Genomic DNA, 14453 nt, shown 5'->3' with positions numbered 1-14453 from the left:
GTACTTTGGCTTCCATGGTAAAGATTATAGGGAAATCGGGGAACAGAAAACTATATAAACTCCCACAGATGGCATATACTGTACAACATACCAAGTTATGATATGATTGTTTATGTTAAAAAGAACCAGTAAAACATTAATAAAATAAATTTTCAAAAATTTCATTTTAGCCAATAGTTCATGTCTACTAGAAATAATCATTTATACTTGTTGACTATTTAAAAATATTCTTCATAAGTGGCAGAATTAGCTGATTTTGAGAATTTCATAAAGGAGGTGACATTAGCGACAGTTTATGTAATTCTACTAATGAAAAAGGTGAAGAAATGACAGTGGTGAGTGTTATATCCACCTAATTAAGAAGCTGTCATCAATGGGATTAAGAAGTAAATTCTTTAAGACTGGTGAGACTTTGTCCTGCTTAACAGGAAAGGCAAAAAGATTCTTAAAGATTCATGATAATTAGGGAGAAGGCGTTTGTGTGGCTAATAACCAACACTATTGAATGCTCACCATATGCATGGTTGGAATTACCCTTGTCTCCATCGTATAGATAAGGAATTAGTTACAAAGAGGTTATGCAATTTGATATGTGATGGAGCTGAACTTCAGGCCCAGGTTTGTCCAACTCCAGAGCCAGCAGACTTCGTCACTTACTATGGTATTAAGAGTCATTCTCCACAGAGGGTGAAGGCCAAGTGCCAGGGATATGATATCCTAACTCTCTAGCCTCATCTCCCATCACTCTCAGCCTCACACCGCATGACCCAGCAAAGTTTCTCCTCTAGCTTTCGTGCATCTATGCCTTTAAGACAAGGGTTCTCTAACACCAACATTTTCCTGTCAAATGCTGTTCTTTCTCATTACAAGTCTAAATTTTGGAGTAAGTTTTTAAATCTAAACAATTATGTATACATATGTACACACATATATCATATATATGTATTTACATGATATATAATAAAAATCAAAATAAAGGTTTTTGAGATGTCACTCTGGCTAATGTTGAAAATGATTCCTTGAGGCAGGAGTCTTGTCTAATTGACCCCTGTGTTTATGGCCTAGCATAGTGCCTGGGACATATTAGGCACTCAAATATGTATTTAATTCAATTTTCCCTTCTCTCATATAATTTTCTCTTTGGTTGTACCAAAGTTTGTAGTTTGTACCTCTATTGTAATATTCATCATATCTGTTGCATTAGGAATAAGTTTGGTTACTAGTAAAAAGAAAATTCGACTGATAGCGGTGTAAACGACTACCTCAAATCTTGGCAGTCCTAGACTGATGGAGCAACTCAAGGATGTAGTCAAGGAATCAGCTCATCCTATTTTATTTATCTACTCTCTTTGGCATAGGGCCTTTTACTCTCATGGTTGGAAGATGGCTGCTGGCCCTCCAGGTAGTGTATCTACATTTGAGGAAGAAGAAAGGGAAATATTGGAGGACAAAGGGTAAACAGTGATTCTTGAAAGCCTTGCTTTATTGTTTGAGAATCAAAGCCCTCCCCAGGGACTCCCTCTTATGTCTCATTACAGACAGCTGTGACACTTGGCCACCTCTCCCTACAAATTGGCTAGGAATTCGAATGCTTGGTGCTCAGCCTATATAGCATAGGAAGCCTAGGGAGAAGAGATTGAAGTGGGTGTTTATGGAGCAACCTGTAGGCCTGCTCTACAGGATTTTTAGTTACTTCATATAAGTTTATTTTTCTTTTTTTTCTGGCACACTGTAAGCCTATAGAGAACAAAAGAAAATGTGTTTTGATATCTTTGAGTTGCCCACAATAGCTAGCATGTGACTACCATAGCACTTATTACAGTGTCTAAGACATTGTGGTTACTCAAATCAATATTGTTATATTTTTTACTTTAATTTGGAAATAAGAACCAGGCAGGAATTAATCACTCCAGTTTCTCTGAAAATGATGGAATCCATAAATTTCTCTTTGATGACTCATCTTCTCATATCGACATTGGAAAATTACTTGTAGCCTTTCTGATTCATTGAGTTGGCCCATTAGAGAGGATTATTTAATGGTAATATTGGAATATTTGAAGTAAAACTCAAAAAAAAAAGGACAGGAAAGAAATCATATAAAAGTATGATGATCAACAAAGGCTTTTTCAAGAGAAGTAAGAGGTAGATAAGAATTAGGATAAAATATTGTAATCCAAGAAAAGATTAGCAATTGAAAACTGAGAATAATCTAAAGTATTTTAACCACTCAGAGTTCTAAGGGACAAAATAAGTATAGTTCATTCATTTAAAATGCTCAAATTGCTGTTTATTTGTTTAAACCTAAAATTGCTGTTCTATAACTATACTGTTTTTCTTCAAAACAGATCTTATTCCTCATCCATTTGTCATCTTATTCTTAATTATAAATCATGGGAGATGAAGATAAGACAATTGAACGTGAAGATTTGAAACCATCCACAGGGGTGAATCACGCAGTCTCTACATATCAAGAAACACAGGTAAATCTATGATCAAAGGGAGAACATCCCAACTATTTCCTTAAGGAATAAACTTTATGTTTCCAAATCTTTATTGGAATTGTGTTGTCCTCCTTCTCTATTCACTCAGTTAACCATCTTCCCCATTCTTAATCCTCAAACTCTTACTGCTTAAGCTGTGTATGACTACCAGTTTCCCCAGATAGTCATTAGCAGCTGACCCAACATGAAGCTGGAAAAATGGAGAACCTGTGAATGTCTTTGTGTTCTCAGCCTAACCCCTAGTATGATTCTGGTTTCTTCCTTCTCTCTTTTTATTGCTTAAATTCAAGTAGATGAATGAATGTGAATTGGTTTTCGCCACAGATAGTCATCTTTTTCTGAACTACTGTTATATATTTACTATTGCCTTGCATCATATCTTAAATAGGCTAATTTTTAAACCCAGTATTGCAAAACACAATGAACTTTTATGTGACTCAAGCATTTATAATGATATAAATAGTCACTCAGTGGTAAATATTCCACATAGTTCTTATTCCAAGCATTAGCTGATTAGCTAGTAATAAATCTGTTCATTTACCCTGTAAAGTGTTAGCCTTGATTCTAGTAATGAGAATTTGATTTGTGATATGATAGCTCAGTAACTAAAAAAAAAAACGTGTACCAAATATACACTTTTAAGGAATTTTTTTAAATTGCTTTAATCACAGGAGGAAACAGTAATGAATCTCAAAGGTATAGATAGAAATGAACCAACAGAAGGAAGTAACCTTTTGAATAGCAGTGAAAAAAGGCTACAAGCAACAACAACTGAATCTACTTGTTTTCAAAGACTAAGGCAAACATTCTCTTGCCCTCCACATGGTTCACTGGATAAAGTAATAACAGATGGTATGTAAACGGTAAGGATGATTTAAGAAAGGAAGGATAAAAGATGAAGTTGTTGTACATGGAAGATTACAAAATACTACAGTTTGAAGGACAAAAAGAAGTTTACTTCTCTTACATAAAAACTATTAGGTGAACAATTTATAATGGCACGTAGCTCTGCTCTACTCAGTCATTCAGGGGCTCAGGCTGAAGGGCTCCACCATTCTTGACATGGGGCTTCTAAGAGCACTGTGGTCACCACCATTCTAGCCATCAAAAAGAGGAAAGGAACACAGATCAAGGACCTTTTCCTTTTCTGTATCTGAGTAATTTCACAGGATAATGTTAGGGCTCCAGTAAGAAAAGTTATTGAGAAATCACTTGTAAACAGAAACACACTGCATAAATGTTGATTGTTATTATTGTTAGGTAATGGAACTAATGTTTAAGAGAACATAGTTCAGTTTATACTTCTGAATGAATATTGTCATTTTATGAGTAGGGATCTTGGTTTGCATTTCAACTTATTACAATAGAGCTATTATTACTTATAATATCCTGGGGATTTTTCTTTGGGAATTTTTCTCAGTATGATTTTGAATATTGTTCAGGTTGGGATATATTTGTCTTTTAGGAATAAATTTGGATTTTGGAGGCGGCCAAACATTCTGATATCAATTTGATAAATATAAATGGATGTTCAAATTGAATACTGCTGTTTTTGTTTTAAAAGAAATGTGTGTGTTCGTGTCTATTATGTATGTTGGTGGATATGTAGAATAGTAGTAAAAAGAAGGGGTTGAAAATTGTCTAAAAAGACAAATTTAAAGACAATTTCAAAAATCGTGTTGAAGAATAACAGCTTCATTGGAATAAACATAATGCCTCCCAAAGTAAATATGTTGATGAATATAACATGTTTGAGCTAAAAGTTATGTTTACTGAAAAATTAGACTCATTTCTCTATAGCTGTGTTTTATTTGGGAGCTCTGAAAGTATTTTTACCATTCTTAACTGGGGCAATGGAAGCCAAGTATAATACATTACATTTTAGGCTCTAGATATGTTTTCAATGAAATTAGGTAAGCTTCTAAACTAGCATGAGAAAAAAATCTCAAACTTTATTTAAAACAAAGATAAAACCATGTTCCAAAATATACACTAGTTAATACTGCAACAGATCATTTAATATACTTTCTGTCCTTTTTGTTATTTTTTAAAACTTTTACCATTCAAATTATGGTCCATTTCTAGTTAAAGCATTTATAGTAAAACAGATAACAGATTGACATAAGGTAAGGGCATAAATGAATGATGTGATTTTGATGCTCATTTTTTTAAAATTCTATCATTATTGTCCATAAGCTGCCAGAGAAGTGTGATTCACAGTATATAAACACCTCTTCACTTGTTTTCCTGTACTTCTATTCCTGAGGTTTACAAGAATTATTTTTTCTATATTCTTTCTTCTGCCTATTCAGTATATGTAGGTATTCTTAAGAAGTAAATCTTACATGTGAAAATATAATTTTCCAAAGTTGTAAATGAAAAGTAAATTATTAACTGAATTAAATGATTTAAGAGACACCTTATAAATGTATATTTACTATGTATTTAGAACTGCATTTTGAAAATGAGAAAGGAAAGGAAAGTTAGAGATTTTAAAATCAGCGGTCTTAAAATGGAAAAAATGTAATTATTGACAATATTTATTTATTCCCATCAATATATAATTTATATTACCAATATATATTTATTGGCCAAGTATACTACCCATATATAATTATTGACACAGTAATCATTTGATCCTATCAATAAGTACATAACCAGATCTCATGTATGATATATTAAAGTTCCTTGAAGTGGAAAACTCCTAATTCTACCTTTCTGAATTTAGTATAAAATTGGGTTTATTCTGTGATAAAGTAAAATTTAGTAGCTGGCAATTCCTGCTTTCCCGTTATACCTCTAATACTGCATAGAAATTTCGGGCTTTATAGCCAGTTGGAAAATGCTGAAGGCCACTTAGTTATTTTACTGTAATAGCATCATAAACCTAGAAGATGTGAAATAATTCTGTAAGGCTGTACTGGGACATTGAATTCAATCTCTATATGATAGACAAAACACAGTGAACAATCTTTTCACTTATACCAATGAAAACATCTGAAAAAATATTTCAAGTCTTTTTAAATGAACCTTTTATCTGTCAAGAAAACAGGAAATCATCAGACACCAAAACAAAGTATAAGTAAGATAAAGAAATACTCAATCTGGGTTTTACCCTGGAGTCTTCTGCAAAACGCCAATGAACGTGAGATTCATTTTAAGGAGTATAGGAGGCGATGCTAGAGCCTGCCTGGGTTAGAAGAAGTTTAATAGGAGAAATCATTCTCCTTCACCCACATGAAGTTGGAACCCAGTGTGATAGTGAATTTAGGGTAAACTTGCCCTGTAGATGCGGCCTGCAACTAAACCTATCTGTCTCAGTTGGGGTGCTGGCTGGGAAGGGGAAAACCTCCACTAAAAATGTGTAATTCATGCTGATTTGTGCTCCAAATTCACAGAAAAAAAAATCAAGCTAAAAGTATGTCTATAAGCAGTCCTGGATTATAAACTTCTAAGCACATGGTAGAAGTGAATTCAGATCCTATCTGGCAAAACTCACATTCAGCTTAAGGCTCCAACAATTTTCAGAGATAAAGTTCCAAGGAAGAGGTCACTATCACAAAAATACAAACAAAAAATCACAACATGCCGAAGGAAACAGATTTTGGAAATTTTGCTTTTTCAGAAACTAGAATATAAAATATTCTTGATATCCATAAAGTTAAGGAAGAGATAGCAAATATGAGTACCCAACATGTAACTATTTTAAAAATGAACACAGATATTTAACAAGAACCAAATTGAATTTCTCGAAATGAAAGATATAGTACAATAATTGAAATTGAAAACTCAGTGGCTGGATTAGGCAGTAGATTGAGTGAAAAGATAATTGATGAACTAGCTAATAGATCTGAAGAGCTTATCTAGAACACAGTACATACAGACATAGATGGAAAATACGGAAACTAGGGTTAGCAACACGGAGAAAAGAGTGTGACTCTCTAATCATATTTCCAGAAAAAGAGACTAGGAAGAATGGGGAAGAGGAAATATTTGAAGAAATAAAGACCGAATTTTCTAGAATAGACGAAAAGCATAAAAACTAAGCAAACCAAGCAGAAGCCACACCTAAACACAACATACTTAAAAATATCCAAAGAAAAATACTCTAAAAGAGCTGAAATTAAACTCAAAATTAAAATTAGCAATAGTGAAAGTCAAAAAAAAACCAAGGAATAATATTTTCAAGGAATTTACAGAAAGTAACTCTTAACCTAGAACTGTATACCCCCAACAACTATCTTTTATAAATGAGAATAAAGATAATTCCAGATAAAACAGAATTTACTATCAACAGATTCTAAAGTGAAATATAGCATACTCTGCTACAAAGTGTTTCTGTACCATGAATCAGATCATATGCAATGGTAAATAGGGAATTATATCAATGTAATATGCAATTTGCATTTTTCTACATAACTTTTCCTGGCACATTAATATGTTGCATCATCAAGCAATAGAAATGAATGCAAAGTGAATTGAAAACCACAAAAAAAAAAAAATTAGGTATATGCTTTCCTACAATTAAAGATAAAGCCTTACTAACACTAGGACCTTTTAAAAAGCTAAAATCACTGTGGAAGAGCTTTCTTTTCAGGCACTTAATTGCTGATTTAGGGACTTCAAAGACTTTTAAACTTTCCACAACATTAAGCTGTTTAATGAAGAAGCTAACAGTACAGGTGAAGATGCTGCCCAAACTTTTCTCTCAGTTAATAAAAGCAAACATTAAAACAACATTTGATTGTTGGAGAAGACTACAATCTGGATCAGATTTTGATGCAACTCCTCTCTATTTAAAGCAAAGCCCTCAAGATTCTACATCTTATAACTGGAAGTGTGGTTCTGGGATTTTAGTCTATGAAGACAAGACTGACAGTGGGAGATCCAAAAGTCAGTGGAGATTTAACTGTTGGTATTTTTATTAGGATTATTGTTTTTGTTAGTGCTTTGGTCACAAGTTTTGAGTTTTAAGTGGTTTTCCCAACTCTGATTTTTTCATGAGCCTTTCTATGTTTGGTGTATAATTGTGAAAAACAAAAGGTTTTCAAATAGGGAAATGTATTTCACTTTCTAACAAACATGCCTCTACTAAAGGGAATACTTCAGGCAACAAAATAATTGTCCCAGATGAAAAATGTGGGATGCCATAACGAATGATGATTTAAAAAATAGGTAAGTATGTGGGTAATTCTAAACAAACATTGACTATAGAAAAGAAACAATAATGTTTAATTCAAAGCAGGACTAAAATACTAGAATGCAATTGTTCAAGTATTCTCATGTTCCTGTGAAGAGGGTAAAGATAGTGATTATTTCTCTTTTTAATATTAACTAGTGACATATTTATGGTAAAATTATTTTTAAAAATAAGGAAATGGTAAAAAAAAATTAAGGTAGTATTTTTTTTCTGGCAACATGAAGGGAAATGGAGTATGGGATTAGGAACGGCACATTGGTGGATTCAAAACCACTGGTAATATCCCGTTTCTTGAGATGGTTGGTAATTACCCAGTTATTCATATTAGTGATGTTCTTTAAAACTTATACATGATTATAAGTATTTTTATATGTATTCAATATTTATTTTAAAACTTTTTAGATTTTATTAAAACCTTCATATGACAACTTATTAATAGAAACTAGTTTTCCTGGTTTATTTCAGTTACCATCGTTGTTCTTCTGTGGGCTGTAGTTTGGTCAATTACCGGCAGCGAATGCCTTCCTGGAGGAAACCTATTTGGAATTATAATCCTTTTTTATTGTGCCATCATTGGAGGTAAACTTTTGGGGTTCATTAAGTTACCTGCCTTGCCTCCATTGCCTCCTCTTCTTGGTAAGTGCTAAACATGCCTATTTTATTTTATTTTTTCCAGAGTAAATCATATTTTAAAAAGCCATTTGGAAAGTTTAGGAGATAAAGGCATAAACTATTTCTATATTTTCTGTGCTAGAGCTAAAAGCTGTGAAACTTCAAGTTTTTTGAAACAGTTCTTTAACATTGTGATTTCAAAAAGTTAAATTATATATACTTACAACTGTATAACTTGCATTAAACACAAGAGCAGTAAATACTCAAAACTGGTCAGTTCTTATTATTATACTATATTTCTCCTTATCTCTGTTCTTGAGATTATGGAAATACTGTATAATGATGTGCCAGTAATATCATGTTGGTAGCTTAACATAGGCCATGGTGGAAGTATCTACACTACAGAAATCAGCAAATGCTATAAATCATGTATATTGGATATATTATAAGTTACTCATATCATTGATACATGAGTGAAGTTCCAACAAGAATTTTTATTGTTTCATTTTTATCTTATTCATTAACATAAATAAAAATATCAACCAACATTCGTGGTGACACTATACTCGTTCATTAGTGATGTGAGTGACTTCTTGGCTAATTTTTTTCAATAAGGATTCGCTTCAAAATAACTTGGGAGTAGATGAAATAAGATTGACCATGCATTGATAATTTTGGCATAGTTAAACAATTTTATAATACAAATTAAGGAGAAAAAAATAGTTAACAAAGATGTTCTTCACAACCAAGGGAGTGAGAGAGACACCTGCCAAATCACAGTCAGGTGGCCACGTCAATCCAGCTCATTGACAAAAAGGACGGTGTCCCAGAGAAATTGTTTACACATTCATTTTGGGAATAAAAATGCTTTCCCATTTCCCCTAAAACTTCTAAAGAAACTGTTAACGTATTTTTGAGTTCTTATAAGATTATTATTCCTTTTAATTTCAAGTAGTTCTATGCTATAGTCAATCTAGGACTGGTTTCGATCCACATTTTAAGTTTCAGTACATTACTATTGACATATTAATGAAATATAAGGTTAGTGCAACATTTTTGGCCAGAAATTCATCAATATCTATAAGAATGGTATATAGCTATGCCCTGGATTCTAACATTTTCACTTCTAGGAGTTATCCTGTGTAAATTCTTGTACAAACCTACAAATATGTAAGTTCCATAGAACAAGGGACTTGTTGGCCTAGCTCACCTCTGTATTACAAGGGTATCAGAAGAGTCTGGCAGATTGTAAGTGCTTAATCAATACTTGGTATATGAACTGGTCCATTACTGGTCCCAAAATTATGATATTTCTAAACAGTGAGATACTGTTGCAACTATTAAAAAATAAGGCAAATATATATATATATATGCTTCATTGATAATACGTCCATGATATATGGTTAAGTGGAAAGAAAACCAAGTTGCACAATGGTATATAAATATGCTTCCATTTGTGTCCGACACAAAAAAGAGCACACACAGCACACACACATACACACAGGGATGCTTAAATAGATATAGAAACTTTGTGGAAGGGTACAAATAACCCTTCACAGTGGAAACCTTTGGAAATGAAGACAGAATGTTGCAGTTGGGGTAGGGCATTTTACCCTTGTCTGTAATGTTTTAATGGTATCACGAACATATATTATCATTATTCTTTCAAAATCAGCTATTATAGGCTAGTTCATACTTTCCAGAATTCTAGAAGAAGACTACAGAATTCAAAACATTTAAGATATTCTTCTAGATTAAATGGCAGTGATGAGAGATGCCTGGAAGTGATGCTTCCTTGCTTAATGTGTCTGGAGCAAGTCACAAAAAGCTATACTTGTAATTCACCTCTATTCTCGTAGCTTACATACAAAGCACCCCAACTTTAGTAAATTTTAGTCATTTAATATGTGGTGCTTATAAGGACATGGTAAGAGGAGGGTCCTCCTGGAGAAGAAGGAAAGACAGAAGCCAAGTCTGATGGCGGAATCTTTCCCTTTGTGTGTGGGCACATGGTATCAACAATGGCAGAATTCTCTCACCACAACTCAGCTCCCTTGGTCCCACTCAACTACTTGGAGTTCCCAGAAGGTGTCACACTTTCTCGTCATATGTTCGAAAAAACTGCTGTCTCTCCCATAAACTTCTCAACTCCCCAACCTCTCATTGCCTTTCCCTTCTTTGGACCCTCTGACTCAGCCCTCCTCTCAGCTCGTACAACGCCTCCTCATACTTCCGTAAAACTGAGACTTTCAGTTTGTCTTGCCCCCCAGAGGCTGAAAGCTTGTTGAGGTGTGTACTGAGTCCTTGTTCATTATTATCTCTAATACCTACTACAGTGTCCTAAATACTGAATAAGTCACCAGCTGACATGACAGTCAATCCGTTTAATCATAACTCACTTCTAAGCCTTTGCAAAGCAGGTTATGTGTTTTTATTAAATTATCTGGTTTGAAGTTAAAATAGAGCCCATAGAGGTATTTACTGATATCTCAGGTAATCTGGCATAACAAATAATTTTAGGAGCTGTTTTCTATTTGCACACAAACGGGTGACTGAATTGGGCGTTGTATTAAAACATTTTATATTTAGACTTTGATCACACTTTCTATCTAAATACTACATTTTGTTTTTCCTTTTCAGCTTCAGTTATTTAGGATTATTAATTATTCCAATCTATCATTTTTATCTGTGCATTAAAGGATTTTCTTAGCTCCTCTATTTTACCATAGTATTTTAATTTTTTAATTAAAGTTTAAAGTAATTTTATCTAAGTACGAAGCTAAAGGAAGTGGTTCCTGGAATTATAAGGTAGTCTCTTTCACACCTGAAGTGCCAAAAAAATATTTTTTGTATTTGAAAACTAACTAAAAAGTTGTTTGACTTCTCCATTCTAGGCATGCTGCTTGCTGGATTTCTCATCAGAAATATTCCTGTCATCAGTGATAATGTACAGATCAAGCACAAGTGGTCTTCTGCTTTGAGAAGCATAGCCCTGTCTGTCATATTGGTTCGCGCTGGCCTTGGGCTTGATTCAAAGGTACTGAAGTATAAATTTTTAACTGTTGACTAGGGATTTTGTTTCTCTGATGCTGAAATTATTTAGAATTATTGAGATTTAAGAAATGAATGTGGACACTTTGTGTGGCATTCTCAAGAAGAGAATGAAATTTATTTCTTGCAAGAGTATCCCTAGAAGATGTTCCCATGCTCTTTCTTGGAGAAAGGTAGAGTTACTGTCTGTCTGGGGACAGCTCTAAGAAGAATAAAGTCCCCTCCCTCTTTCTCTGATGAGAAGGCCATAGATGTAAATAATGGTCATGAGAGAGATGGCATAGTTTTGGTGTACGAAGCCCTATACGAGTGTCTAGGGCTAACTATACTAGCTCGGGAAACTGCCTAATATAAAGAATAAGTCTCAAGTATGCTTTTTTTTTTATGTATGTGTTTGAATGCAGGAATGAATGTTCTTGGGGATGAAGGTCTTTACCTTAGGTTCATTCTCCAGCCACAAATTATACATTAAGCTAACACCAAGGTGGGTAAATCAGCTAGTGTCGCGATTGTGAGCACAGACCCTAGAGCAGCCTTCCTGGGTTCAAACTGAGCTTCGCCACTCATTAATTTCATAATCTTGGGCAAATAACTTTAACTTGTGCCTTTTTAAATGAGGACATCTAAAAATGGTAATAATAATTTACCTGTATCATAGGGTTGCTCTGAGGACTAAATAAGCTATCTCTGAAACGCTTAGAATACTGAAATGTTTGTTAAAAACTCATTATCTGGAAAATTCATCATGATCCAGACATGGTCGGAATACTGAAGAAAAGACATTTAATGTCATTTTCTCTGCACGTCTTTAGAGTAGTATTTTAGTACGTCTATTTTTATATTTCAGGCCCTGAAGAAGTTGAAGGGTGTTTGTATACGATTATCCATGGGTCCTTGTCTTGTGGAGGCATGCACGTCTGCTCTTCTTGCCCATTTCCTGATGGGTTTACCATGGCAATGGGGATTTATACTGGGGTAATGATTTTTTCTTGTCATATGAACATATGCACGGACATTTAGGACTTTCTCTGATTCTGCACAAGAGAATGCATAACATTTTCTTAAGGACATCAGAAAATACAACATGGATATTCCAGCATAATATTGTTGCTATTACTATTCTAGCATATAAATATTATTATTTCAAAATATAGTATATGGCATTATAGGTGCTAACTTTGACAGTTATAATAACTCAAAGTATTGAGGAAGTAATGGACTTTTACCTACACTTTCTGGAGAGAGAGCTGCGAGATCTCAAAGTCTGCATAAAGGATAATAAATAAATCAATAATGATCAGCAATTAGCACTGTTTTCCTCCTTCTGTCACCACACTATTGTGATTACGTGATTCTGCTGTCTCTTCCTTCCACTGTCAGTTCTTACTTTTAATGCAGGCTATGAGAGATAAAGATATATATATAATGTGATATGTGTGTGTGTGTGCATGCGTGTGTTCGCGCGCGCGCGCGCGTGTGTGTGTGTGTGTATGCAACCAAAGTGCTTCCAGTTCAGGTTGCCCGTGGCCAAACTTTGAAAAAGCATTCTTTAGAACGTGTGTGTGTGGGGATATTTCTGGTTTGGTGTATCACTGTCATTGGAAAGACTAATTAAAGTATGATCTCTAAACGAGTAAAGGTTATCATAATTTCAATAATAGTAATGATGATGAGTAAGGTACAATTGTAAATGTTTAAAGTGCTGCCTGCTTAGTTTTGTCTTAGGTGCTGTCTCTCCAGCTGTTGTGGTGCCTTCAATGCTCCTTTTGCAGGGAGGAGGATATGGTGTTGAAAAAGGTGTCCCGACCTTACTCATGGCTGCTGGAAGCTTTGATGACATTCTGGCCATCACTGGCTTCAACACATGCTTGGGCATGGCCTTTTCCACAGGTAAACTGATCAATTTACTACGTGATGTTCTCGTGAGCTGTAAAGGCATAGATTATGATATTATAAACATAGTATATTTGTTTGATGATTGATTATGGCAAACTAAAATAGAGAAAGCAATTCTAAGAGTTAGTTCTGTACCTAAGGAAGAACCACTAGCTTCCTATCTTTATTCCCTTCTCCCTCTAGACACAGACTGCTCAAGAAGTAAAGGAAATGCATTAAGGGGAGATGCAGAGTAGGCAAGTTTAGAGGAGAACAATTTCTGTATGGATCTATCTGGGAAAGGTTAATCTTGAAGACTTCACACAGGGATGAGTAGATTTTTCAATGAGCACAAATAATAGCTGTCTAAGTGGAAGGAACAACTCTTATTCTCTCATCTTTAACATTTTATGGGTAATAACAGTAGTGATTTCAATAAGTATCATTAATACTTAGTATGTGTCTGGTATGGATTTATTTTGTTTTAAGGAACTTAAGGCATTTTTTTCTCCCACTATTATTCAACAACTTATGTCCTTTGGCACAGCACACACTTCAGTTCATTTTTTAATCTATGTCCAAGATTGGAAGATAAGATTTGCAATTTCATATTATTTATAAAACGTAATTGTAGCTAAATTTAGCTTCAGACTATTTAGTGGGAACACAGCTTAGAAAGTTATGTATTCTCTCTCCACCCCCTGGTAGTTATCTTACCATTTTGTGATTATATCGATTACCTAGAATCTTACCTCTTCCCATTGTCCCAGTTGCCTTACATCCAGTCCCTGTGGTGTCTCACTGGTAAATTAATATTATCAAAACATGGCTTTCATAGTGTAACTTGCTTGTTCAAGAACCAATGAGAATTCCCTAATAAGTCAAATCTTATTATACTATTTTAACTCCACTGTGCCTATCCAAACTTATGTTCTCACTGCGTTCTTGGTGTAAACCTTTAAAACAATGGTGATTCTCAGCCCCAGCTACCCACTAGGATTACCTGGGGTGGAGGTGGATTTAAAAAATATTTATATGTGGGCCCTACCTTAGACCAATTAAATCAGAACCTTTGGGAATGGAAAATGTGGCTTTAGAGTATTAAAAAACAAATTTCAGCCAAGTAAATTTGAAGATCTAATTGGCTTTATTAAGTGATTCATGAATTGGGCAGCATCCCATTTAGCAACTAGAAGTGCACTCTGAGGGGTTAT

The 14453-nt window shown here is 34.2% G+C and overlaps 1 protein-coding gene across 1 annotated transcript in view; it reads left to right on the top strand.

Annotated features, from left to right (window-relative positions):
• Positions 1–14453, top strand: part of LOC120591139 (sodium/hydrogen exchanger 9B2) — a 41986-nt gene that overhangs the window by 8473 nt on the left and 19060 nt on the right. Inside the window, exons 2-7 of the mRNA XM_039848722.1 lie at positions 2346–2480; positions 3173–3353; positions 8167–8337; positions 11208–11350; positions 12212–12339; positions 13079–13254. Of these exons, the coding sequence (XP_039704656.1) occupies positions 2391–2480; positions 3173–3353; positions 8167–8337; positions 11208–11350; positions 12212–12339; positions 13079–13254 (889 nt within the window). The 5' untranslated portion in view covers positions 2346–2390. The remainder of the gene's footprint in view (positions 1–2345; positions 2481–3172; positions 3354–8166; positions 8338–11207; positions 11351–12211; positions 12340–13078; positions 13255–14453) is intronic.

Source organism: Pteropus medius, unplaced genomic scaffold (assembly GCF_902729225.1).
Source record: "Pteropus medius unplaced genomic scaffold, Ma_sr-lr_union100, whole genome shotgun sequence".
NCBI classification, from domain to species: Eukaryota; Metazoa; Chordata; class Mammalia; order Chiroptera; family Pteropodidae; genus Pteropus; species Pteropus medius.
This window is presented reverse-complemented; position numbering and strand designations above follow the sequence as displayed.